Here is a 24376-nt window from a genome sequence, read left to right as displayed (position 1 = left end):
TAGAGGCGTGTTCGCCTTCAGAAGATGGCGCGAGGGATAGGTCGAGCGTACAGAGGTGAAGTCAATCACGAGACTTCTTTTCTAATTGTCAATGATAAAATGTATTTATAGTATATTTACAGTTATTTGGTTTGTGGTGGCCCTGAAAAGGGCCGTTTACGGGTTAACGCGGTGTGCGTTCCCGCCAAGTGATACGCGGCTCGGCTTTGGTTACGTGGAAGGAACCGATGCGCAGTAGCTCGGGCGAGGATGGAAGAGTTGGTGTAGTCCTGGGGTGCGTATAGCCAGGTTCTTCCCGGTCCGTCCCTGTCTGCGTAGCCGCTTCCTGGGTGTTGGTCTCCCAGTCACTGTCAGATTGAGTACCGCTGTCCGCTACTTCCCGTGAGGGGTACTGAGTACCGCGATGGATTCGTATTGCCGGTTGCGACTGTGTCCAACTGTCTCGATGGTGAAGTGGAGAGGCCGCTAGCGGTGATAATAGCGGTGGCGGCAGGTTCCACGGCGTCGACGGTGATGTGTATCGCCGTACCCTGATGTCCCACTGACTCAGGAAAAAGCGTGGCGGTCGGGTGAATTCCACAGGCGCCAGCTCTATCGGGTGTAGCGTCCACTCCCTGAAGCTCGTACACGTATGGTTGCCTGTAAGTCCTGGTGTCTTTTCTCCCCCACTGATGGGCTGCCGACTAGTCCCGGGTGAAGTGGGAGGCAGCTGTGGTCGAGGAAGACTCAGGTCCTGTGGTACTACAGGAGGCAGCGTAGGCTGTCGCTAATTCAAAAGAATTCGTGAGCTCGAACTGACTGACGGGCAGGAGGTCCTCTCCGCAGTCAGAGCGGGCTGCGAATTGAAGGCTTCTCGCCGTGCGCCGTCTTATAAGCCCCACTCACTGGATTTCACTTGCTGGCGCCCACTCCCGCTCGTGGCCGCCTCACGGTAAGCCTTCGTGGCTCGCGCGGTGCTCGCGCGCGGGTTTCACGTGCTCCGCGCGTGAGAATTCGTTCGCGCGTCTACCGGGTCGTTCGTGCGTAATTGTGGTGATTTCTCGAGCCGTCACACCTTGATAATGAAGTGCGCGTCGTAACCGAATAAATTATGAAAAACTATTGGAATGCAAAAAGAATCTTTATAATTTAAATTGCAATTTGAATGCGCGGGACCTCTGTATCGCCCGGTCAGATGGCAATGATCGCGTACGCGTGTATCGTCTTGTACGAATGGTTTCTCGCAAATGTGACATTGTGTCGCGCTATGAAAATTTTCACATTCATCAGATGTTAAATTTACCATGGAGACATTAGCTGATAAAATAATTTTTACACGCAGTGCTAAATTTTTTAGTTCTTTGACGAACCATGATATGCAATCGATATCGCGACGAGAATGATACGCGGATAACGAATTATCGTACGAACAATGTACATAATATGCTATGCTAAATACTTTATGATGTTGGTAGTTTCTCTCTTCCTCCGTCTTCTCTAAAACGCACTCCAGATCGGTGTACACGACGAAAGGAAGCCGCTCCTTCCGATTATAGTTGTTGAACGTGAGCCACTTGTCCTTATCGCTCGGTAATCGGATAGCGCACTCGTTCATCTCTCGACAGTCCACCGTATATGATTGTAACTTGTCGTTCGAGCCAAAGTAGTGCAAACATCTGTAAAAGAAATAATTTTTAATTTTTGTTCAAAGATTTCTGTAATATAATTTATTAAATATATACGTACCGATCGCAGATATATTTCTTGTGTCCTTTTTTGCTCAATCGCGAGCTCACGAGGCGGGATAGATTCTTGATCCACGCGAAATGTCCAACGTTGTTGTCTTCCATGTACAACAGGTTGACGTGTTTGTCTTTTTTTAGCTCACTCAGACGTATCGGGATAATGTTCTTTTCCTCGATACTATATATATTGATTGAGATATCGTTGGCAAGTTCGAATTTTTTAATTTGGTTCACAGTCACTGGAAACTCAATGTCCTGGAGATTCAGCACTGTTGTGTAATGCGGGTACGAAGATTCCCGATCCGCGTTTCTTTCGGCTGGATATAGAGCGGCGACCACAGACCACGCGAAACACGCATTGTCATTAGATTGCACGTTGATTACCGCTCTCTTCATCGTTATTTCTCGCGGTAATTTTATGTGGCATCCCGCGCGCAATGGATTATATTTATTTATATTTACATTGAAATCGAGTATTCGCGATAATGCCCACCCGCTATCGCGTTCCTGAAATTCTTCGAGCGATGCTAGAGTGGGCTCGACAACGCGCCGCTCGTACCATTCGCGTAAATCGGATGTGCGAAAGAGTTCATAGTTTCTCGTATTGATACTTTTATTTACGCGTTTATCACCCGTCACAAATTCACCATTGAACACTGTATTAATTTTCACATTAAAGTGTTTTTTCAGCACGGTTTGCACGTGTTCGAGCACAATGTCTTTAGCATCCTCGAAAAATTGACAAGGCTCGATGTGATTATGATTTATAACCGGACCAGTCAATATGCGGCTCTCGAACGCCGTATCGATCTCTCGCCAAATCAATCCGTGTTGCCGCATGCTGCGTCCTGCACCCATGTGTACAAAACGCGTGCGTAACGAGTGCTTCAATCCTTCGAGTCTTCGGGCAATCAGCAATTGTCGAATTCCAATCGATAATCGTGGACGTTTGATTCGACTTTGCTCTTCCAATGATTCGATATATTCGTCGCATCGTTGCTCCCACGCAATGTACTCCTCTATTGAATTCACCCTTGCAGATTGCTCGCGTAGATTTCGTTCGGCATTATTTTCTGCCATCTTTCTAAATTTATGCCAAAAATTTTTGCTAACACGATGTTCTTATTAACAGCTCTTGTCTCGGAACTCTTTGCGAAAATACTGACAGGCTGTGCCTCTTTACCTCGATTTTATATTCTATCTCGATGTCTCTTTCCATCATGTGTATCTATCTAAATCTTTATTTCGCGATTTGTCAAGTACATTTTAGCTAATGTCGATTATTGCATTTTGTCGTCTAGAGATGATGTCAAATCCCAGGTGTATCGCAAAAGTTTCAAATTACATGCAGCTGTCCAATGTTAGTGCAATTTAATCATGAGGATTATCCTTATATTTTAGGATTTTGTCATGTTTTGACACGCGCGTTTGAAATCTGATATCTATAGGCGTTGTCATCGCGAAGCAGCCGCACATCGGCACTTGAAAATTTTATATTACGTTGCATTTTTGTGCATTCGGCTAAATCTCACACCTGGTGATGATGTCATCGCAAAGCAGCCGTATGTCGGCGCTTGAATGGAAAAATTGAAAAAAAATATTGCGTCATCAATAATCTCCACCACATTGCAATTTTGAAACGCTAATATATATTTTAAATATGTTCAATACGTTCAGTATTGCATCGACCATTTGTGTGAAAGGTTCATATAAAAATGTATCCCACTGAAGGAAGCCGCATGAATTATTACGTTCCGATTCAAGATGCTGATGAAACTTCACCGTGTATGAAGAAGAAATGTAACAAGTAAGTTTTAATTAACTTGAAGAATTTTTATACTTTTTAAATATTTTTATACTTTTTAAATATTTTTATACTTTTTAAATATTTTTATACTTTTTAAATATTTATATAAATAATATTGTTTTTACTCCCTAGCATTTGATCCGAGTCTCGTCGCGCGGTTCGTATACTCGGAAGACGATACGCCTAACTCCGACGTCGTACAAATATTTGGACATTGGAATAAACGTTGGAGCTGTATCTTGCGTGGAATTGGTTCTCAGGATAATCGGGGCAATCAAATAATATTGCCCTTTGAAACTTGGAAATCGCTAATGCAGAAACGTGCGGATATTGAACGGCTTCTACAATCGATTGAAATCCCATTGCGGATTCGAGATTTGACATTCGAAGTGGTTAAAATATCTGATTCGAATATTATAAAAATTGGATTATCAAATAATTCTTTATATATGAAACCGCCAACTCTATTCTATTTCTTCGATTTTGAAAAATGTATAGATCATATGTATTACTAATTATGCGAAAATACGCATATTGTAAATGAAAAATTCAAACAATTTGTAACTATTTTACAACAGAATAATATCGCTAATGTATGCGACGCTACAAAAACTATACATGAAAGTGATATGTTTAACAGCGAATCGCTCATAGATTGCGAGTTATTGACATGTGCTGTAAATGATATTTTTCACGAGGCTTGTAATAAATAAGTTATTTTACTAATTATCTGTGAATTTAATTATTTATCCCATTCTTTATGCATGAATAAAAACGGTGTAATAGATATGCACAGTCTGCAAAATTTAACTTGCGGACGCTATCTCTCTTTCAAGTGCATGCGGACGCTATCCCTCTCGCACCGCCTTGCGAATGCCTCGCGCTATCCCTCTCCCACATATTGCGAACACCTCGCGCTATCCCTCTCCCACACATTGCGAACGCCTCGCGCCATCCTTTTCCCACGTGCATGCAAACGCTATCCTTGTCTTACGCTCATATGGACGTCTCGCGCTATCCTTCTCCCACGCCCATAGAATATCATTAGCGCTATCCTTCTCTTACACATTGCGGACGCCTCGCGCTATCTCTCTAACACCTACTCGCGGCATCGTACCTTCGCGTTTCCTCTTCCCCACGGACCCCTCGCCAATCGGTTTCGCGCGATCCCCCTCCCCCTCTCCGCGCCCACGCGCCTACCGTTCCGCCGCGGTCCCCTTCCGCCTCTCCGCGGACCCCGCGCATACCGTTCCGCCGTAGCCACCCCCCCGTGACGTCATACCCCTCCCCGTGACGTCATACCCCTCCCCGTGACGTCATACCCTCCGTGACATCATACCCCCCCTCCCCGTGACGTCACCCCCCCGGTTTCCCCTCGCCCCCCCCCTCAGAGGACCATAGTTAGAACCGGCCCAGTATCACTACTTATATATATTAAATTTTTATTTAAATATTCTATCTATAATTATATTTTATAAAAAAAGAGAAACCTATATAGTGAATATACATATACTTCACATTACATATATACCTCGCAATTGTACAACATGCTATTATAATATTAATTATATGTATGCAAAGAAAGCCAAAGTATATATACAGGGTGTTTCAGAACAACCTTCCATGCTTAAAATGACGTATTCCTGATATGATTCTAAGACGATTTTTCCTTTACCAAAATTTGCAGCATCCGACGAGCGGCGATCCGGAATAACTTTCGCTAAAGTGACGTTATTTTAAATACATATTCCTGACGTAATTCTAAGACATTTTCTTCTTTACCAAAATTTTATTTAAAGCATAATTTTATGTTATAAGGTAAAATAGTTAGCGACTCATGCGGTGGTAATCACGCATCGGACGGTCAGCTGCGGCGCGTTGCGCCGCTCCTGGCTGCCTTCTGTACTCGACGCGTGATTTGCTAACTATTTTTGCTTATAACTCAAAAATTACGCTTCAATTCAAATTTTGGTAAAGGAAAAATCGTCTTATAATCGTATCAGGAATACGTCATTTTAAGGATGGAAGATTGTTCTGAAACACCCTGTATACATAGTATTTATTATTCTCAAAGTGGATTTTATTGGAACAAAATTTTAATCGCTTTAATTTATTAATCCGTTCGTCAGTATACATATATCACTTTAAAAAAACCTCACAAAGGTAAAAAAAAATACGCCACGTATATAAAAAAATCCCAACATGTACGCAAAAAAAAGTTTAATATCTATCCCTATAAAATAACTTTAAAAAAGTTTTTCCTTGTACATTTTTTGCAGAAAAAATATAAATTTTTACAAAAAGCAATGAGATCACCTAAAAAAATTCTCACAAAGGTAAAAAAAAAATACGCCAATGTAACAGTTTCGTCTAGCTTAATTTATGTTAAGGCGCTGTGACGTCACGTGTGATTAATCAAGTAGAACACAAGGAGGCAGGGAAAAAGAAGTGGACAGTTTAAAAAAAGAGAGAGAGAGAGAGACGCACGCGATGTGTAACGTGGTGTGAATTCCCAATAAATTCTTTAAAAATCATTTTAAAAAAACACGCCTTGACCGCTTCATCTCCTTACAAATCAGAAGTGGGATTACTGTCCAAGAATTCGAACTGGGATTTGAGTGAAATACTACGAATCACAAGATTAGTGATCGTGAGGATCGTATAAAAAAAAAGGGAAAGATTGTGTATTTCGTCAATGTGTAATGGTGTTGATACGTCGCGCTTTATACATATAGACGGATATAGAGTACATGTACGACTAGAGAGAAGCGTAGGAGACATTTAAAATTACAGTGCGTAGAGTTTTGTGATCGATGGTAGAGATTGCCTGCCACGATAGAGACGATAGTAACGTAAAATCTATTGAGCTCTTTCTAGAACATTCGTTACCAACCATATCGAGTCTCATTACAGTGATAAGATTCAGAATTGTTTGTAAAATATCGGAACAATCGCGTAATCGCCAGACAAATCACGAGAAGCATTGCTTGCTGAAAGATTTTATATCGAAAATTTGTGATTGTCGGACTGTTGCTATTTAATTCAATTAAACAATGCCGTCTCAAGACCTTACAAAGTTTACAGTTGCTGAATTGAAAGCGAAGCTGAGGAAGCGAAAGCTCGCGACAAACGGTGCAAAGGTCGAGCTTATAGCGAGGTTAATGGATGCCGATCCCTCTGGAAATTGGATAAACGAGCAGGATGATTATGATTCGGACTATATGCGAGAGGAATACTTTGAGGAAGGAGCTGTTGGAGGTGCAGAAGAACAACAGGACGGAGACAGAGTTGTTGAGGAACAGCAACCAACACATGACTGGCTGCTTAAAGAAGTCGAATTTATGCGTCGTGAGAAGAAATTAATGGAGAGAGAGTTAGCTTTGGCTCGACGAGAGACAGAAATACTGAGGAACTCGCCTCGATACAGCAACAGTTCGGTGAGCATGAAACCAAATGTTAATGTCAAAGCCATAGGTGAGCTATTAAGAGAATTTAATGAAATAGATTCTTATTTCTCTGAATGGGAAAAACAGGTTCGTCTGCTTTGTCGAACGTATGAGCTTGACGATAATATGGCAAAAATACTTATTAGCTCTAAACTGAAAGGGAAAGCCATGCAATGGTTTCATTCCAAATCAGATTATATCGAAATAAATCTGAATCAGTTGTTACAGGAAATGCAGATAGCCTTTGATCACCGTCCAAGTAAATTAGAACGCAGGAGAAAATTCGAGCGTAAAACCTGGCGTTTAGATGAAACTTTTAACGAATATTATTATGACAAGTTGATTCTAGGAAATCAAGTGCCAATTGACGAAGAAGATATGTTGGACCACGTAATAGATGGTATAACTGATATAACTTTAAGAAATCAAGCTCGATTACAAAGCTTTAATTCAGTATTAGCATTGCTGGAAGCTTTTAGGAAGATCAGTATCCAGGATATCAAAAGCGGTTCGAAACGTGAAGCACATTTAGGAGAAAAGTCTGGTGAAAAGCTGAATAACCAATCAGGCTCAAGTAACAAATTTGAGAAGCCTCTGGATAACAATACGCAACAGGGGAGAAGAATTCGCTGTTACAATTGCAATAGATTAGGACATTCGTCAAAGGTTTGCAGAGAACCCAAGAAAGAAAAAGGAACATGCTTCCGATGTGGAGAAGTAGGACATTTTTCGAAAATTTGCCCTAACAATATGAAGGAAACATCTGAAGTTAATAACATCTATAGAGATGCACTGAATGAGGATGAGTTTCGCAAAATCGTCACATTTGAAATAAAGGACTCCAATTTGCGTCGAATTTTCTGTTTAGACACGTTACTGGATACAGGAAGTGCAATAAGTATTATTAAGGAGCGATTTGTAAATAATGAGGTAATAGAAACTATAGACAATTCAATCGAACATTTTTGTGGAATTAACAATTCAAAGCCGATAATTAAGGGTAAAATTTTTGTTAATGTAACATTTAATGGCGTTAAACGGGATAACATTGTCATTTATGTAGTGCCAGAGAATATAATGATAACTTCTGCTATTTTAGGTAGAGATATCCAGTCAGCCACGTCTGCTCTAACAGATTTCGCCAAGTGCTTGCTACAAATTATTGTCAGCAGAAAGGCTACAAATTTGGTACAAGAGTTGTTATTACCGATTAATCAGGCAGATTGCCGGCAAAACCCGAGCAAAACTTGCTGACATAACCAGACAGCAAATTAACGGCAAAAACCGAGCAAAGCTTGCTGACATGATTTGACGTCAAATTGACGGCAAAAATTGAGCAAGATCTGCGCGTGCGCAATCTGACAGCAGATCGGCGGCAGAAATCGAGCAAGATCTGCGCGGGGCAGTCTGACAGCAGATTGTCAGCAAAAACCGAACAGACTGTCGTTCCGAAGCCATTTAAATTTGACGTATACCGATATAATTTTTTAAAGTTATTTATATACTTTTTTCTTGAGATAACAGAGATTATTTATAAGAAATCTAATTTTATTTATACTATATAATAGAAGGCTCTAATAATAAATATACATAATATAGGAAAAACTGACCAATTATGAGCCTGACGCGGTAGGTAATGCGCGAATTTTCTGAATGATTGCTTTTTTTACTTTTTTTATTCAAATGAACGTTTCGGTTCAATATTTCGAACCTTCTTCAGCATCTGTGAATTATATAACGTATACATTGTGGATTATTAAATGTGGATATAAACGAAGGCAAATACAAATAAATTAGAATATGAATTACGTACTAAGAAATCACCCGCATATGCACATGTCAAAGACATTTTATTTAATACAATATTTTTATATGCGTAATATAAAAGTTATTAATATTTATATTATTAATTTACAATAACTAATATAAATTTTGCGTTTATTATTAAAACGGATTAAATATATATACAAAAAATAAAGTAAAATGTAAAATAAATATATAAAATAAATATAATATATATTATAAAAAATATATAGTATATATATATATATATATATATATATATATATATATATATAATATATTATAATACATTTTATTATATAAAATGTAATTAAGAATACGTCGCAATAAAATGTTAAAATATATCGCGCATTTTTTATCTCTTCGTACATTATAGTATTTACAAATAAATCGAATTATACGTCAATATAATAAGTAGAATAAGTACAAAATATTTACAATAATTATTTGAATATTTTATAAATATTTTGTGATCTTAGATTTAACAGATCATAAAAATTTATCATTAATATCATAAAAATTATTATAAAAATATTGATAAATATTTACAAAATAATTACTATAAATATTTTTTTTCCTTACTATATAAATATTATATAAAATATTTAACCTATATTTAAATAAAAAATATATCGAATAAAGTTTTTATGATTTCTTCTTTTATACGTATCTCTTCTTTAATACGTATACAAAATATGTATAAAATATTATTTATATAATATTTCAAAAAAGAAATAGTAAAAAATATTTATAAATATTTATCATATATATAAATATTATGTGCTGTCTGAGATCTTGAAATGAGATGGATGTATATTCGCTCGTTGAAGAAAAAAAAAGCGAAAAACCTGAAAAAGATTGAGAAATTATATACAAAATGTATCATAATTGGCGCTTACGAAGCAACACTGGAGCAACATGGCGCAGCTTACCCGAAAATCATTTTGGCGGTATCATGTCCGCCATACGTTTTCGATCCCGCCAAAAAGATATTCTCGGATAGGCTGCGCCATGATGTTCGAGTTCGTGATTGGTCGTAGTCTTACCGTTATTATGCAGGATGTGAGTCTCGATCATTCTTAGTTCAGTCGTTGCAGTAGTAAGTGGTGTACAGTGTGTAGCAACGAACGATAGTGAACGAAGAATATTGAGAAGATTAGAGTGTGATATTGTAGGATATTCAGCAGAGATTACGTCGCTTGCAGCAATATCGTCGAGAAAACACGTAAATATGAAAACAACAAAATTAAAATCAACTATGTCGCGAAAATCGTTGTACAGGTTATCCATAAGGCAACGAAGTAGAATTATGTACGAAATTAGACAAAATTTACGCTTACAATATCGTTTAAAATGCAAAATTGCCATTACAGAGTCCAATAATGATCGTGACATTCAAGATGCTCCTGGTCCATCAATTACTGAATGTTATAGCTCTTTTTCAGATATTATAAATGATACTTGCAATTACAGGCGTGATATTAATGTAGAAGATAATGGGGTTTCTTCTTCTGTCTCTGATGCCAGTGATATAGTTTCATCATCCTTTAAAATTACTTCTATGGAATCATCTTTCCGTAAACGTTTAGCGTCTTGCTTCGTAAATAATAATATAACGCATATGCAAGGTAATAGTATATTATCTCTTCTTCGAACACATCCCTGTTTTAATAAATTATCGAAAGATGTTAGAACGCTTCTTGATACACCACGTACATGTGCTGTCGTGTCTCGTGTAGAACCAGGAGAATATATTCATTTTGATGTGGAAGCAGGAATTATTAAATATCTTTCATATATTTCCATCGCATCTATTGTTAATCAATTGGAACTAGATTTCAATATAGACGAATGTAGTTTAGATAAGTCAGGTAGCATTCAGATCTGGCCCATTCAATGTAGAATTGCAAATATACAATATGCAAGGCCTATAGTAGTTGGAATTTATAAAGGTGCGCATAAGCCATGCGATTCCAATATTTTCCTGAAAAAATTCATTATGGATATTAGAAAGATCATGTGTAGTGGAGGTATTAATTTTCATGGTAATAAGATACCAATAAGATTAAGATGTTTCATAGCTGACGCACCAGCTCGAGCTTTTATTCTGAATCATCGTATTCATGTGTCCTGCCAGTCTTGTTCCAAGTGTAAAGTTTCTAGGATACGTCATGAAGGTCGTTATGTTTTCGATGGCACTAATCATCCTCTTCGCATAGATGAAGAATATATCAGATGTTTAGACGAGGATCATCACAAAAAGGGCAGAAGCCCATTATCAATGCTTCCAATAGGTATGGTTTCGCAAGTTCCTTTTGAATACATGCACCTTGTATGCTTGGGTGTAATGAAAAAACTCTTGTCTGCATGGATATACGGAAAATATTCACGTCTATCAAAGTTGTCAGGAAGATCCATCCATATTATGTGTACAAGATTGAATAATCTTAAAGAATATTGTCCATCGGATTTTGCAAGACGTCCCAGATCTCTCGATATATGTTCCAAGTATAAAGCAACAGAATTTCGTCGATTTCTACTTTATACAGGCCTAGTTGTAACGTACAATGTACTAGACGAACGATTGTACAAGCATTTTTTATTCTTACACGCAGCAATAAGAGTCATGGTCTCCAATTCATCGCCAAGACAACACTTAAGCTTTGCAGAACTTGCGCTGCAAAAATTTATTTATAGAAGGGAAAGTCTGTATGGTCCAACATTTAATACTTATAATGTCCACGGTCTTCTTCATTTTATCAGCGATGTGAGACGTTTTGGTTATTTAGATTCATTTTTTGCATTTCCTTATGAAAATAACATATCAATTTTCAGGAAATATTGTAGAAAACCGGGTGTACCTCTCCAACAGTTTTTTAATAGAATGGCAGAGATAAAAGTTCATGGAACAAGCAATAATCAAGATGTTCATTCGTCTATTCGTGTATCTATACCATATAATAATGATAGTAATTGTCTTCAATATCGTAAAATTAAATTTAATAACATATCATTAGGTATAGATGTACGTGACAATTGTCTTACGTGATGGATCGATTTGTATCGTCTTTAACATTATCGTGGATAATAACTCCTTTTGTTTGGGTGTTAAAAAATTTTTAGAGATTCATGATTTTTACGATATTGGCATGGTATCCTCTGTTTTTCAAATATATAAGTGTGCTACCTTAAACAGCGAAATTTTTTATGTTCATCCAGATCAGTCCATGCAAAATGTTACAGGATGCCTTTTTCCAACAGCACATCAATGGACGATAGCGACAATGACGAAGCAAATAATTTGGAAACGTTACAATATATTGTCGCTGTTATTATACACAGCGAGAAGATGTAAGATGTATCTATGCTGTAAACTGTTTATTTTTATTTTTATAGGAATTGGCAGAACACGTATTCTCTTTTTTTGCATCTGTTTTCCATATTTTTCTCTTTTGCTTTCTAACTTTGTCGCTTTTACATGGTCTTATCAAAAAGTGGCGAGAAATCGTACGAGATGCTGTAATATTTATTGTGTTATATTTATATTTTGCCTTTTTCTTATACTTTCTTATACTTGCTTTGTTTTTTATAGATAATACATATTGTATCTATCTCCTTGTATTGTATCTATCTATATTCTATGTTCCTCGCGATAATTTGCTTAATAACTCACTTTGATGTTCGAATTTCTCCTCTTTAAATATATTGTAACATTTTTTGATAATCCATTCTTGATTGAATTGCACTTGACACTAAAAAGCATTTTGTAGATAGATTGTAGGTTCATTTTAAACAAAAATATATAAATATTAATTTGAAGAAAAAAGTCAATGTTATGTGAAACGGTAAGATTTATTGCATAAAATATTGCTATTCTATTAAGTTTTAAAATATATATATATTGCCGATATTGATATACAGGGTGGTCCTCGTAACAGTCGCCACGATTTTTAAGGCACTTACAATAATCTGACATAAAAAAGTTTCAAACAAAAGTTGTGTGGCTTCAAGGGGGCCATAAGATGGTGACAATGATTTTACCTTGGAAAATCATTTGAAGGTCATGTGAAGGTCAATTTTAAAATCTTAAATAGAAACCCCCATTTTTTATTTAGTATTCTTGTAGCTGACATCGAGAGCTTTCCAAAACACTATAACAAAGTATTTTTTTATTAAGTACTTTTTGAGTTATTTTATAATTTAGTCTGACATATTTTGATATAAAAAATTAAATATCTCGTAAAATATTTAGTTTTTGATAATTTTACCATAATACTTCTATGTACAGAATAATGAGACAAATCAATTAGTATAAAAAAAAATTGTTTTTAAGAAAATTATTTACAATGTATTTTTTAAAACAATTATTTGTTTTTTTGGCACTAATTAATTTGTCTTATTATTCTGTACATAGAAGTATTACGGTAAAATTATCGAAAACTGAATATTTTACGAAATATTTTATTTTTTATATCAAAATGTCAGATTAAAATTAAAATAACTCAAAAAGTACTTAATAAAAAAATACTTTGTTATAGTGTTTTGGAAAACTCTTGATGTCAGCTACAAGAATACTAAATAAAAAAAGGGGGGTTTCTATTTAAGATTTTAAAGTTGACCTTTACATGACCTTCAAATGATTCTACAAGGTCAAATAATTGTCACCATCTTTTGGCCTCCATGAAGCCACACAACTTTTGTTTGAAACTTTTTTATGTCAGATTATTGTAAGTGCCTTAAAAATCGTGGCGACCGTTACGAGGACCACCCTGTATATTGTGAAATATAATAAACTACATTTATAAGCTATTTTTGGAGAGAATAAAATAATCATGGATATTGTAATATTGCTTGTTTTTTAAATAATTAAAGTCAATAATTAACAAATACTTAAATTTATTATGAAAATCATTTTACATAAATTCATTGAAAATCTTTTTTACATCTGACTATAATAAATATAAAATATATGTTACATATTATATAAAATGTATCATTTACTAATATGTATTTTAATTTACAGGGATTTACAGATGAGACCGAAGCGTAATATTTCAAAACCATTGCGCTATCAGACGACTTCTTCGGACGAAAGTCCGAAACGAAGAAATACCGCATCGATTGCCGGAGATATTGATAAGGATATCGATGATTTGAGGAGGATTGGGCAAAACATGGATAATACAATAAATTATTTTTTTTCTCCATCACATACACTTATACAAAACCAAACATCGTACACACGCGCATACATTCCAAAACAATCAAATGAATCCCATACAAACGTTGAGTCACATACAGTCATACAACCACAAAAAAATATTCAAGTATACAACAGAATAAATAGTCAAGCACATACAAATATTGAAACATATGGCATAAACAATCAAGCACACACAGATATTCATCACACACAAACATTAAAGCATATGATATAAATAATCAAACATACATAGACCTTCAACCACACACAAGCATGCAAGCATATAATACAAATAGTCAAACACATACAGACATTGGACCGCACACAAGCATTCAATCATGCAACGCAAACAGTCCAGCACACACAGACCTTCAACCGCACACAATTAAAACATATTCACGTACATCTCAAAACACTTGTGTCGCTAATGTATCGCAGGCATCACATACATTACACACATATCCTTCTACACACAATAATACATATACATCAGACATAGAAACTGGGAAAACAATTTACACTAATGATACATTATTCGAGTTTCAGGACAATACGGGAACATTGTCTCCTCAGGGCAACACTGTACATCAACGCAGACAAGTTCATCAAGGATCGGCTCATGGTCAGCGTACCTTAACACATCCAGAAACAATAGATAATGGGTAAATTCAAATATATTTATTTGTATAAAATAAATCATTGTAAATTAAATAAAAATATAATAATAAATATTAGAATAATATTTACCTGTAAATGTTATTTAATCTTTGCAGAAGAGCGCACAGCTGTATACGTGTGGAAGCAGAGCTGAAGTAAGTATCTAATATGTATCGTATTTATTAATACATGTGACATCTCTGTTACGACATCTATGTAATATTGATTTATCTTTTGTAGGAGAATGAATACTTTGCTGGAAAAATTATTGAAATGCGTGCAGCATCGCCATAATCCATCACATAAGCCAGCTATCCTCCCGATATCATCTTTAACAGAAATGGATATATTTGAAAGAATCGACGAGGAAGGTTATTCTGACGTCGTAAGTAAAACGAAAAAGGTGTATGCTCTTTATAATTTTTATATAATATATATATTTTTATTTATAATTTTTACTTACTTTGTTTAGGTCAATTATTTAAGTTATATCGGCGGCTTCAATTTGAAAGAAGCTATAAATCTGTGTTTTAAGGAAGCTATAAAAGATTCCTTAACACCTTCATTCACTTAGTGGCGCGAGGAAGGACGATCCTTGTATAATGCTCGCCTCACTGTGGCTATTTATGGTACAATCTTTTCCATTCTTTCCATGTAACTGTTATAATCATTATTGCGTGTCCCTCTAACAATAATATGTTGCGTTCTTTTTTCAGAGGTTGTGTTCTAACTGGCATTTCGAGAAACCGACTCGGTCGGAATTTCAATTGCAATTTCGGGAAGCTCTTCGGACGGTAAAAGAAAGATTGAGGCACAGAATGCGAGATCGACGCACGCGGTCAAACAATTGCGAGAGAAGGATTAACCACAACTTATGGAACGATGAGCGGCCACAAGAAAGTACGAATACCGTTGAGCAAGAAACCACAAATGATGAGGATTGAAAGTACTTTGCACTTTATTTATACAGGTTAGTTAATAGATATTATTAAAATGACATCGGTTATGTGTGTATACGTGTTGTGTATGCGTGTCCCGATTGGACAGACTTCCCTAGGCCGCGTTTCTTCTTCTTCTTCTTCTTCTTATTGGCTAAAGGACCTTCAATCGGATTCGTCCATACACCATCAGCTAGACGTTGCTGTAAGTTAATTGGTCAAATTGAAATGTTGTTTCTCCTGACGAAATTGTGCAAGAGATGATGCACTCTAGTGTCGCTAGTGAAAGCTAGTGTCTGTACATCTAGTGTAATGTTGGGATCGATCTTTTTTAGTCCAGAAATGAGCAGATTAGAGCTGTCAGATGTGTCACGGCAGCCAAAGAAAGTGTGATTCAGGTCTTGAAAAGAGTGCCCGCATTGACATTCCGAAGAATCAGTGATATTCTTTCTCCAAAGATGACCCATAGTTGCAGTGTGATTAGATCTAAGTCTTGATACAAGTGTGATTACTGATCTGGGAAGTATCTCTTTGATCTTTCTATTAGTGTACCAAGGAGGCGAAAGAATGTCAGGCTTATGTGCGAAGTATTTAGTTCCTTTAATAAAACTCTCCGCTTGGATAACTCGAATGGCTCTGTCTTTTGAAAGGGATTTGAATCTAGAGTAAAGGTTGGTGTAGTGACACTTACTCAAGAGAAGAGGATCGGGGAGATGCAGAGATTCCTTGGCCAAAGTATCAGCCCTCTCATTACCGTATATTCCCCTGTGACTAGGTATCCAGATAATGTGGATTTCCAATGATTGCTTAGTGCATTCAAAGAGAGAGCCCCTGATCTGGAAGACTCTTTGATGCGATTTATTTGTTGTTGCCGGATTCGCGAGACCAGACAACACGCTCAAGGAGTCGGAGAAAATAGCCGACTTTTTTATTTTATTATTGAGTATGGAGTCAATTGCATGCTGTATTGCCAAAGCTTCAGCCTCAAAGATGGTATTATAATTATTGATTCTCTCTTTATATTCATAGCCGAGCTCCGGAGAGAACACAGCGTAACCAGTCGCATTGCCGGATTCCTCGCGAGAGCCATCGGTGTAATATGTCACGTCAAAATCGAAAGGAGCCGAGAGACGGTTGAAGATGTCATTGACATCCGTCGTATCGGTGCCTCCAATCTGGAATCCCAGGTCAGTATTGATTATAGGATCGAGGTGTCTGTACTCATACGGGAACTCCAGGTAACCAGGGAGTCGGAAGTGCATAATTTGTTCAAAAAGATTAGTATGCGCAAGATAGACATCAACCAAGTTGCAAACATTTTCTCTTTCGTTTTCAGGTCGAGTTAAGAACTCAGAGATCGTCAAATTCAAGGGATGCGATTGTCGAGACATAACCCTTGAGAGGTATTTCAAAGTGAGATCGAACCAGCGCGAATTCAAAGGGTATTCGCCGTTGATATCCAGCAAGACGTTAGTTGGGGTGGTTATCATTAGTCCTGTGACCGCACGGAGAGCCGCTTATTGCAAATGATTCGCCTTTACATATGGCAGCTCTTCCAAAGGAGCGAAGGCCTGACAGCTCCAATCTAATAGCGGTCTTATATATCCTTTGTAAATGGTAATTAAATTCGAAGGATGTGCGCCCCATCGGATGCCTGAAATTGCTTTCAGAATATTAATTCTTGGTATGATACGGTTTTTCACATAATTGATATGAGCCCTCCAGTTGAGCTCCGGGTCCAAAACCACCCCCAGGAATCTAGTAGCCATGGAATATGGAATATTTCCATTACCAACCTTTAGAGTGAATTTACATCTGTTTAGCAAAATGCGGAGATTACGGGGTTTAAGAGTGGAAAAGATCATATAGTTGGACTTCGAGGGAGAGATCTCAAGTCCCAAGCAGCTGAAATATTGAACTAAGTTGTCAAGTGCAGTATTGAGTTGATTATTGATAACTTCCAATTGTCGGTTAGAGCAATAAATTGCAATGTCGTCTGCATAATAGAGTATCTCTACTTCATCCGGCAACATTGTGTATGAAAGAGCTACATATAAATTGAATAGTAGAGGGCTCAATATAGAGCCTTGTGGAAGACCGATAGTAGTGGTTCGATTTTGCAAGTTAATGCCAGACGCGAAGCCAATAAGATCTCTACGAGCAACAAGCGAATTTATAAATTTTTGTACTTTTGAAGGAAGACCATACTTTTCCAAAAGAGCCGCAAGGATTTCCGGTCTAACCCTGTCAAACGCTCCAACTATATCCAGGAATACAACGCCTGTATATTTTCGGGATTTATTAGAAATATGAATATCTGTAGTCAGAGTGGCAATACTATCCACACAGGATAGCCCCTTTCTAAAACCAAATTGAGTATTAGACAGTATATAACAGTTCTCCGCCCACCATTCAATTCTCTTGTAGATAAGTTTTTCAAATAGTTTTAAGAAGTTGTTAGCAAGAGAGATGGGTCTGAGAGAGTCTCTGCGGCCCGGCTTGGGAATAAATACTACGAAGTACTCCGACCATTGTTTTGGAAAAAAGCTTTTGTTAAACATAAGATTGAACAATTTCAGAATATAATTGTGTAATTCTGGTGGAAATTTTTTTATTATCCTGTTCGAGATCAGATCAGGGCCGGGAGAGGATTTAACTTTTAAAGTGGATATTGCTTCGTTATATTCGTGCTTCGAAAATGGAGTGAGAAGGAATTCTTTATCTACGACTGAGTCAATATTATGAATTGTTGATATGAAGTTGTGAAGATTGGGAACAGGTGTGAGGATTGGAGGAGACAACCTGTTGAAAGCCTCTGTAAATGACTCCACAGAGACAGAAGAATGCGGAGGGTTGTTTGAATTTCTATTAGAGAATGCTCTGATATATTTCCACACTGCAGTAATGGGAGTATTCATATTAAGTGAAGAGCAAAAGTCGCGGAAAGCTAATTTCTTTTTCTTTGCGAAGAATTTTTTTGCTTGTTTTCTACATTCTAAATATACCGAAAGACTTGAAGATGAAGGAGACTGTTTGAAATTGTGAAGTTTGATTTTTTTTTTAAATGATATCCCTACATTCGTCATCCCACCAAACAGTAGGGGGTTTTTTTCTGACGCTATTGGCAGGCAGCTTTCTAGCTCCAGCCCTAATCAACGAGCCATGAATAGCCTCAATTAAATTGTTGTAGTCCCTACTCAAGTCACCACAAAATCCACACTCCCTATCCACAGATTTAGAACATTCCAGTTGGAATGATTGCCAATCAACTCCTGACAGCGCAAATGAGGGACGTCCAAAGGATGGACTATTATTGATGTCCAAGTTTATATTGATTATGATAGGAAAATGATCACTTCCATAATTCTCTTCAAGGACTTCCCATAAGCACTTTGCAGCCATATATGAAGAGACTAGTGTTACGTCAAGGGCAGAAATGGCCGACATATCCAACGAAGACTAGGTGTAGTTACCGTCATTCAGACACGACAGATCAAGCTGAGAGATTGCTCCCTCCAATTTTAATCCCTCGGGATCAGGGCCGAGTATGTTAGAGGACCAAAGTGCGCTCTTCCCGTTTACATCACCACAGATTATACTATGGGATTGAAGTTAGCGCAATACTGAAGAAGAGTGAGCCAGGCCTGCGGATCCGTATAGGGGTGGCTTCCGCCGCGAGGGGGGCTATAAAGAGAACATATATATATGAATTTATTCGGTTCAAACCAAACCTTGCCCAGGATGTACTCTATATTGTTGCGGTCACAGGACGAATTAATTTTTTCATTTGTTATCCGCGAAAATCTGAATTTATTGGAGATGAGAATTGCAACCCCACCTCCATGTCGATTACGATCACAAGAGTATAAGTCGTAATTATTAATGTTGGGGCGATATTGTTCGTCCAACCTTGTTTCACAAAGTGTAACTATGTCGATTCTATATTTGTCAAGCAAGAATGTGAGTTCGGGAATTCTTTTTTTCAGAGATCGACAATTCCATTGTAAGATATTAGTCATGGAATAGATTTAAGATATTTCTTGCAACGGGAATAGAAGGAGGTTTCCCATTTGCAAAAGAATATCTGTATGAACGGATTTGAATGAAGAGAATTTATTTTGACATATATGAATCCAATTGTTTAGGATTTCCGAATGAGATGGGAGTGAATTACGTTTGCTGTTTAATTCATTGTTGGCGCTGGAAGAAATAGGAAAATTAGAAAAAGTTTTGGATGGACCTGCTACAAGAACTGTTTTTGAATTGGATTGAAGAGGATAGTCTTTTTGTGTCGATCTAACCTCTATTTTCTTTTTGAGGGGAGGCATCACCTTAAATTGGTTATTTATAGAATTATGAGGATCGCTTTTAGGGGGGCCTCTTTCCCTTACCGTTGGGGTCGAGCTAGAACTAAAGTTCGAGTTTCTATCCCTGACAACCGCATCCGCGTATGACTTAGGAAGGGCATAGGGAATATATTCCCCCAGGGTAGGAAGAGGTACTCTGTATGGGGGAAATGGAGAAGTATGTGATACAGGGAATTGTTGTTGAAAATTGTTACTATCGAGCATAGAATTGGCTTCCAAGTATGATACATTTTGGTATGCCATAATTTTCTTTATTTTTCTTTGTTTCTGGAATATAGGACAAGAGTTAGAGGAGGCTTCATGTTCTGCGGCAGAATCCGGCAATTTATGTCTCGCGCAGTTTATGCAAGACGGCTTATCGGCCGTACATGCTTCATTGATATTATTATTGCAACTATGAGAAGAAGCTAGCTTACCACAACGCTGACATACTGCGTTCTTGTCCGAAGTTCGGCATATTCTAGCCACATGACCGAACCTTTGGCATTTTTGGCATCTTCTAACCTTTTCAACAAAAGGAACTAGGTGGAGTCTTTTCCCCATATATATTACCGAAGGAGGCACGGTAGTTGTTCTGAAACGAATTATGTAAGAATCAGAATCTATGTATTTAGTAGTATAAGTATTATCTTTATTTTGACTACGGAAGGGTTTTTTCATTCTAGAGGCATCGAAAGGTGGTTGCCATAAAATATTCCAATCAGGAGGAGGACGGATATTCCTGATTAACTCTTCCGGAGAATCATCGTCATCGACTCCCCGAATAATAAACTGTCTAATAACTTTATGGTTAGGTACATATGCTATCCATTTTTCTTCAGGAAAAATACTGTTACATTTTTCGTTAAAAACGTCACAGAACTTATTGGCTGAATTACCGTCAGAAAATGCAACAGAGAACTTATTTTTTCCTATCGTTTTCAGGTCAAAAGCAGATAAGAAGTTATCAATATATTTGGTTATACGTTTACCAAACGCGATGATACCGTAAGAGCCTGGATTCGATCTTCGATCAATATTAGAAGAGACGAAGGCAAGGTCGTCGATGTCTGTGTTTATATTTATGTTATTTTTTTCTTTGGCCTCAGAATCCTGTACCTGAGAGGAAGAGGAAAAAAGAGGCTTGTGAATAGTTTTTTCTATATGAACAATAAATGGAGGATTAATGTTTAAGCCATATTTATTTAATAGCCGAGGGTCCTCCTTCCCATGCATCATCAATGCCGATCTTTTAGGAGGAAGTGGACTTCTCAATAAGGATGACTGGCTTCTTTTCCGATTTCGGTATATAATTTCTCGAACCCTTTCAGCGACGTCATCGCTACTTAATTCCTCCTTAGATAAGGACGGATTCTGGGTAGCCTTATCTAAAGCATCGTCGATGGCAAAATCCATAGTTGGATCCATAGTTAGAGATGATAGTTACACGTGATATGTTAAATGCGTGTATGGGTCTTGTACGCAGCAAATGATTTGGAAAGATAAAATGGCCTACACCGCAAAATGTTGGAGCAGGCAAGAGCAAACCGGAGCAAAGCCGGCAACTCGGCAAACAGTGATACTTTTAGACTTTTAGACTGTTACTTGCACAATGCACACGATATGATACACAGAGTTAAGTGGAAAACTCTCGAAAATATTCAATGATGTTAACACCAAAAACTCAGATTTCAGAAACGATGTTCACTCGCCGAGAGAACAAGCCAGAGAGTCCCTAGGCCGCGTTTGGAAACATCACCCGTATGCACTATAGACTTATAGAGATAGACTGCGCGCTCTTACGGTCTGATTGTCTTAAACATTAAAAAGAGAGAGCGATAGTGGTTGGATCTCTTTCTCTCTCGCACAGTTGAAGGAAAGGGGATATCACGGCGGGCGGAAAATGAACGGAAAAGCGAGGAAAATGCGCATATACTCGCACACTGTTATTTTCCGCCAGCCGCGATATCTCCTCTCCTTCAACTGTGCGAGAGAGAAAGAGATCCGACCACTATCGCTCTCTCTTTCTAATGTTAAGACAGTCTTTCGACAGGGACACGCAGTCTATCTGTATAAGTCTATGGTGTGCACACGGGTAATGTTCCTGAACGCAGCCTCGATTGATCAATCGAGGTGTAATGAAAATCCCTAAACACCGGTCAATATGAATGGTAGTGTCACAGATGAATAGACAGATAGCCAATGGCCCGGGTTAAGGCGAGACTGGTCTTTCTCACTGATTTCAGCGCCATACCGTCATAACGGCCAATGCAGTAACTACGTTCTCAAGCAAATTGGCAATTATGAAGCGACGCGTTACGCGGCATGCAGACTTCTCGTTGCGTATAACAACGTGACATAATATGCTTCTTCGAGCTACATTTATATTAATTTAAATAAATAAATATACACACACACACATACGCGCGCGCATATGTATAATAATAAAACTACAATATTAATATACATTAGTTAACAGCGATAAAAATAAGCTGAAATCAGGAATTAATATTTTTTTTACATTTAAGTATCACGCGCACATCTTGATTCAAAATAAGAGTCTCGAGACCGAAACTCGACTCTAGACACGCGCACGTTGAAATATCCGCTATCGCGACACGTGACGCGAGTTAATGTGCGGGAACATTGTAAATAAGCCAAGTCACAAATAAAGCTGATATTTATCTATTTATTTAACGTGGAAAGTGTCTGAATTATTTAACTAAAGTACGTGTAGTTCCCGGGCGGAGCCCGAATTCCTAAATTCCTTCCGGCAAACGATCCCAACTACCGTACCTCTCCCGGAGGCACAACATAACATTTAAATACGATTTTTATGAAAAAAATATTTTAATACAAAACAGAATATTACGCAAAATAAAAAATACTAGAAACAAGAATAAACATTAAATATTACTTGTAAAATATTTACTACAAAAAAAAAATTAAATAATGAAAAATGTATCACTTAATAAATATTTAAAAAAATTTGTCTACAAAAATATCAATAATGATTAGTTTATAACATCGGAACAATAACATAATAAATGAAAGACAAAATCAGCTGAGCAATGAAAATCAATATCACATGTAGTAAAAAAATCAATAATGGATAACAGATTTACCGCGCAAAATAACAGAATAATAAGACAAATCAATTGGGGTATCAAAAATACATAGTTGGCTTTAAAAAAAATGTAATTTGCAACATGCAGGTGCATACTTCTTTTTAAAAGCAACCATGTGTTTTCTTTACATCTTTACATACATGTATATATATATGTATATATATATATATATAATATCCAGTATATATATATATATATATATATATATACTGGATGGCCCATTTTAATACATCCAGTTGAATATCTTAAAAACCAAGCCCGGAAGAGAAAAATGTTTCAGACAAAAGTTGTTTGGTTTCGAGGGGGCCATAAGATGGTGATAATGATTTGCCCTTGGAAAATCATTTGAAGGTCATGTGAAGGTCAACTTTAAAATCTTAAATGGAAATCCCCATTTTTTATTTAGTATTCTTGTAGCTGACATCAAGAGCTTTCCAAAACACTATAATAAAGTATTATTTCATGAAGTACTTTTTGAGTTATTTTATATTTTAATCTGACATATTTTGATATAAAAAATTAAATATCTCGTAAAATATCTAGTTTTTGATAATCTTACCGTAATACTTCTATGTACAGAATAATGAGACAAATCAATTAGTATAAAAAAAATTGTTTTTAAGAAAATTATTTACAATGTATTTTTTTAAACAATTATTTGTTTTTTTTGGCACTAATTAATTTGTCTTATTATTCTGTACATAGAAGTATTACGGTAAAATTATCGAAAACAATATTTTACGAAATATTTTATTTTTTATATCAAAATATGTCAGATTAAAATATAAAATAACTCAAAAAGTACTTAATAAAAAAATACTTTATTATAGTGTTTTGGAAAGCTCTCGATGACAGCTATAAGAATACTAAATAAAAAATGGGGGTTTCCATTTAACATTTTAAAGTTAACCTTTATATGACCTTCAAATGATTTTCCAAGGTCAAATCATTGTCACCGTCTTATGGCTCCCCCGAAACCAAACAACTTTTGTCTGAAACATTTTTCTCTTTCGGGCTTGGTTTTTGAGATATTCGACTGGATGGATTAAAATGGGCCACCCAGTATATACAGGGTGATTCAAAACAACCTCCTGTCCTTGCAATGTCATATACTTGACACTATTCTAAGAAGATTTTTCCTTTGCCAAAATTTTTTCCGAGGCTTAGTTTTTAAATTATAAGACAAAATAGTTAACGAATTACAGGCCGCGTACGCGAGGCAGGCAGGAGCGGCGCAACTCACCGTCCGATGCTGGTGATTACGTGAGGCGCTCGCTGAGATCAATTGTTTGCTACATGCGATGGGGTGTATGTGTGAGAGAGA

At 36.8% G+C, this 24376-nt stretch overlaps 4 protein-coding genes and 1 long non-coding RNA gene across 6 annotated transcripts; 3 read left to right on the top strand and 2 right to left on the bottom strand.

The window, feature by feature from the left end:
* Positions 1–163: 163 nt before the first annotated feature.
* Positions 164–2804, bottom strand: LOC138935814 (uncharacterized). The gene is made up of 2 exons (XM_070300644.1): positions 1722–2804; positions 164–766 (listed from the first exon to the last, which is right to left on the bottom strand). Exons 1-2 carry the CDS (start codon positions 2802–2804, stop codon positions 164–166), a joined length of 1686 nt encoding a protein of 561 aa, XP_070156745.1.
* Positions 2805–9879: 7075 nt separating this feature from the next.
* Positions 9880–14218, top strand: LOC138935664 (uncharacterized). The gene is given in 4 exon segments (XM_070300410.1): positions 9880–11819; positions 11821–11999; positions 12002–12131; positions 13804–14218. Coding segments are annotated over 4 exon segments (2532 nt in total). The 5' UTR covers positions 9880–10011.
* LOC138935813 (uncharacterized) lies at positions 13784–17068 on the bottom strand. The gene is made up of 3 exons (XM_070300643.1): positions 15104–17068; positions 14731–14969; positions 13784–14615 (listed from the first exon to the last, which is right to left on the bottom strand). The coding sequence occupies exon 1, from the start codon at positions 17066–17068 to the stop codon at positions 15797–15799; it is 1272 nt and encodes a 423-aa protein (XP_070156744.1). The 3' UTR covers positions 13784–14615; positions 14731–14969; positions 15104–15796.
* LOC138935665 (uncharacterized) lies at positions 14182–16338 on the top strand. The gene is made up of 5 exons (XM_070300411.1): positions 14182–14645; positions 14757–14795; positions 14881–15025; positions 15357–15610; positions 15919–16338. Exons 1-4 carry the CDS (start codon positions 14257–14259, stop codon positions 15582–15584), a joined length of 801 nt encoding a protein of 266 aa, XP_070156512.1. The 5' UTR covers positions 14182–14256; the 3' UTR covers positions 15585–15610; positions 15919–16338.
* Positions 17069–19243: 2175 nt separating the features above from the next.
* LOC138935589 (uncharacterized) lies at positions 19244–21261 on the top strand. Of its 2 annotated transcripts, XR_011447257.1 has the most exons (4): positions 19244–20102; positions 20224–20533; positions 20611–20739; positions 20870–21261. It is a non-coding gene; the product is annotated as an uncharacterized lncRNA (long non-coding RNA). The 2 variants fall into 2 exon arrangements; XR_011447256.1 differs by lacking the exon at positions 19244–20102 and having other exon boundaries at positions 20171–20533.
* Positions 21262–24376: the final 3115 nt, after the last annotated feature.

This window comes from Polyergus mexicanus, unplaced genomic scaffold (genome assembly GCF_030449975.1).
Source record: "Polyergus mexicanus isolate NDT 795.1 unplaced genomic scaffold, iyPolMexi1.0 SCAF_8, whole genome shotgun sequence".
NCBI lineage: Eukaryota > Metazoa > Arthropoda > Insecta > Hymenoptera > Formicidae > Polyergus > Polyergus mexicanus.
This window is presented reverse-complemented; position numbering and strand designations above follow the sequence as displayed.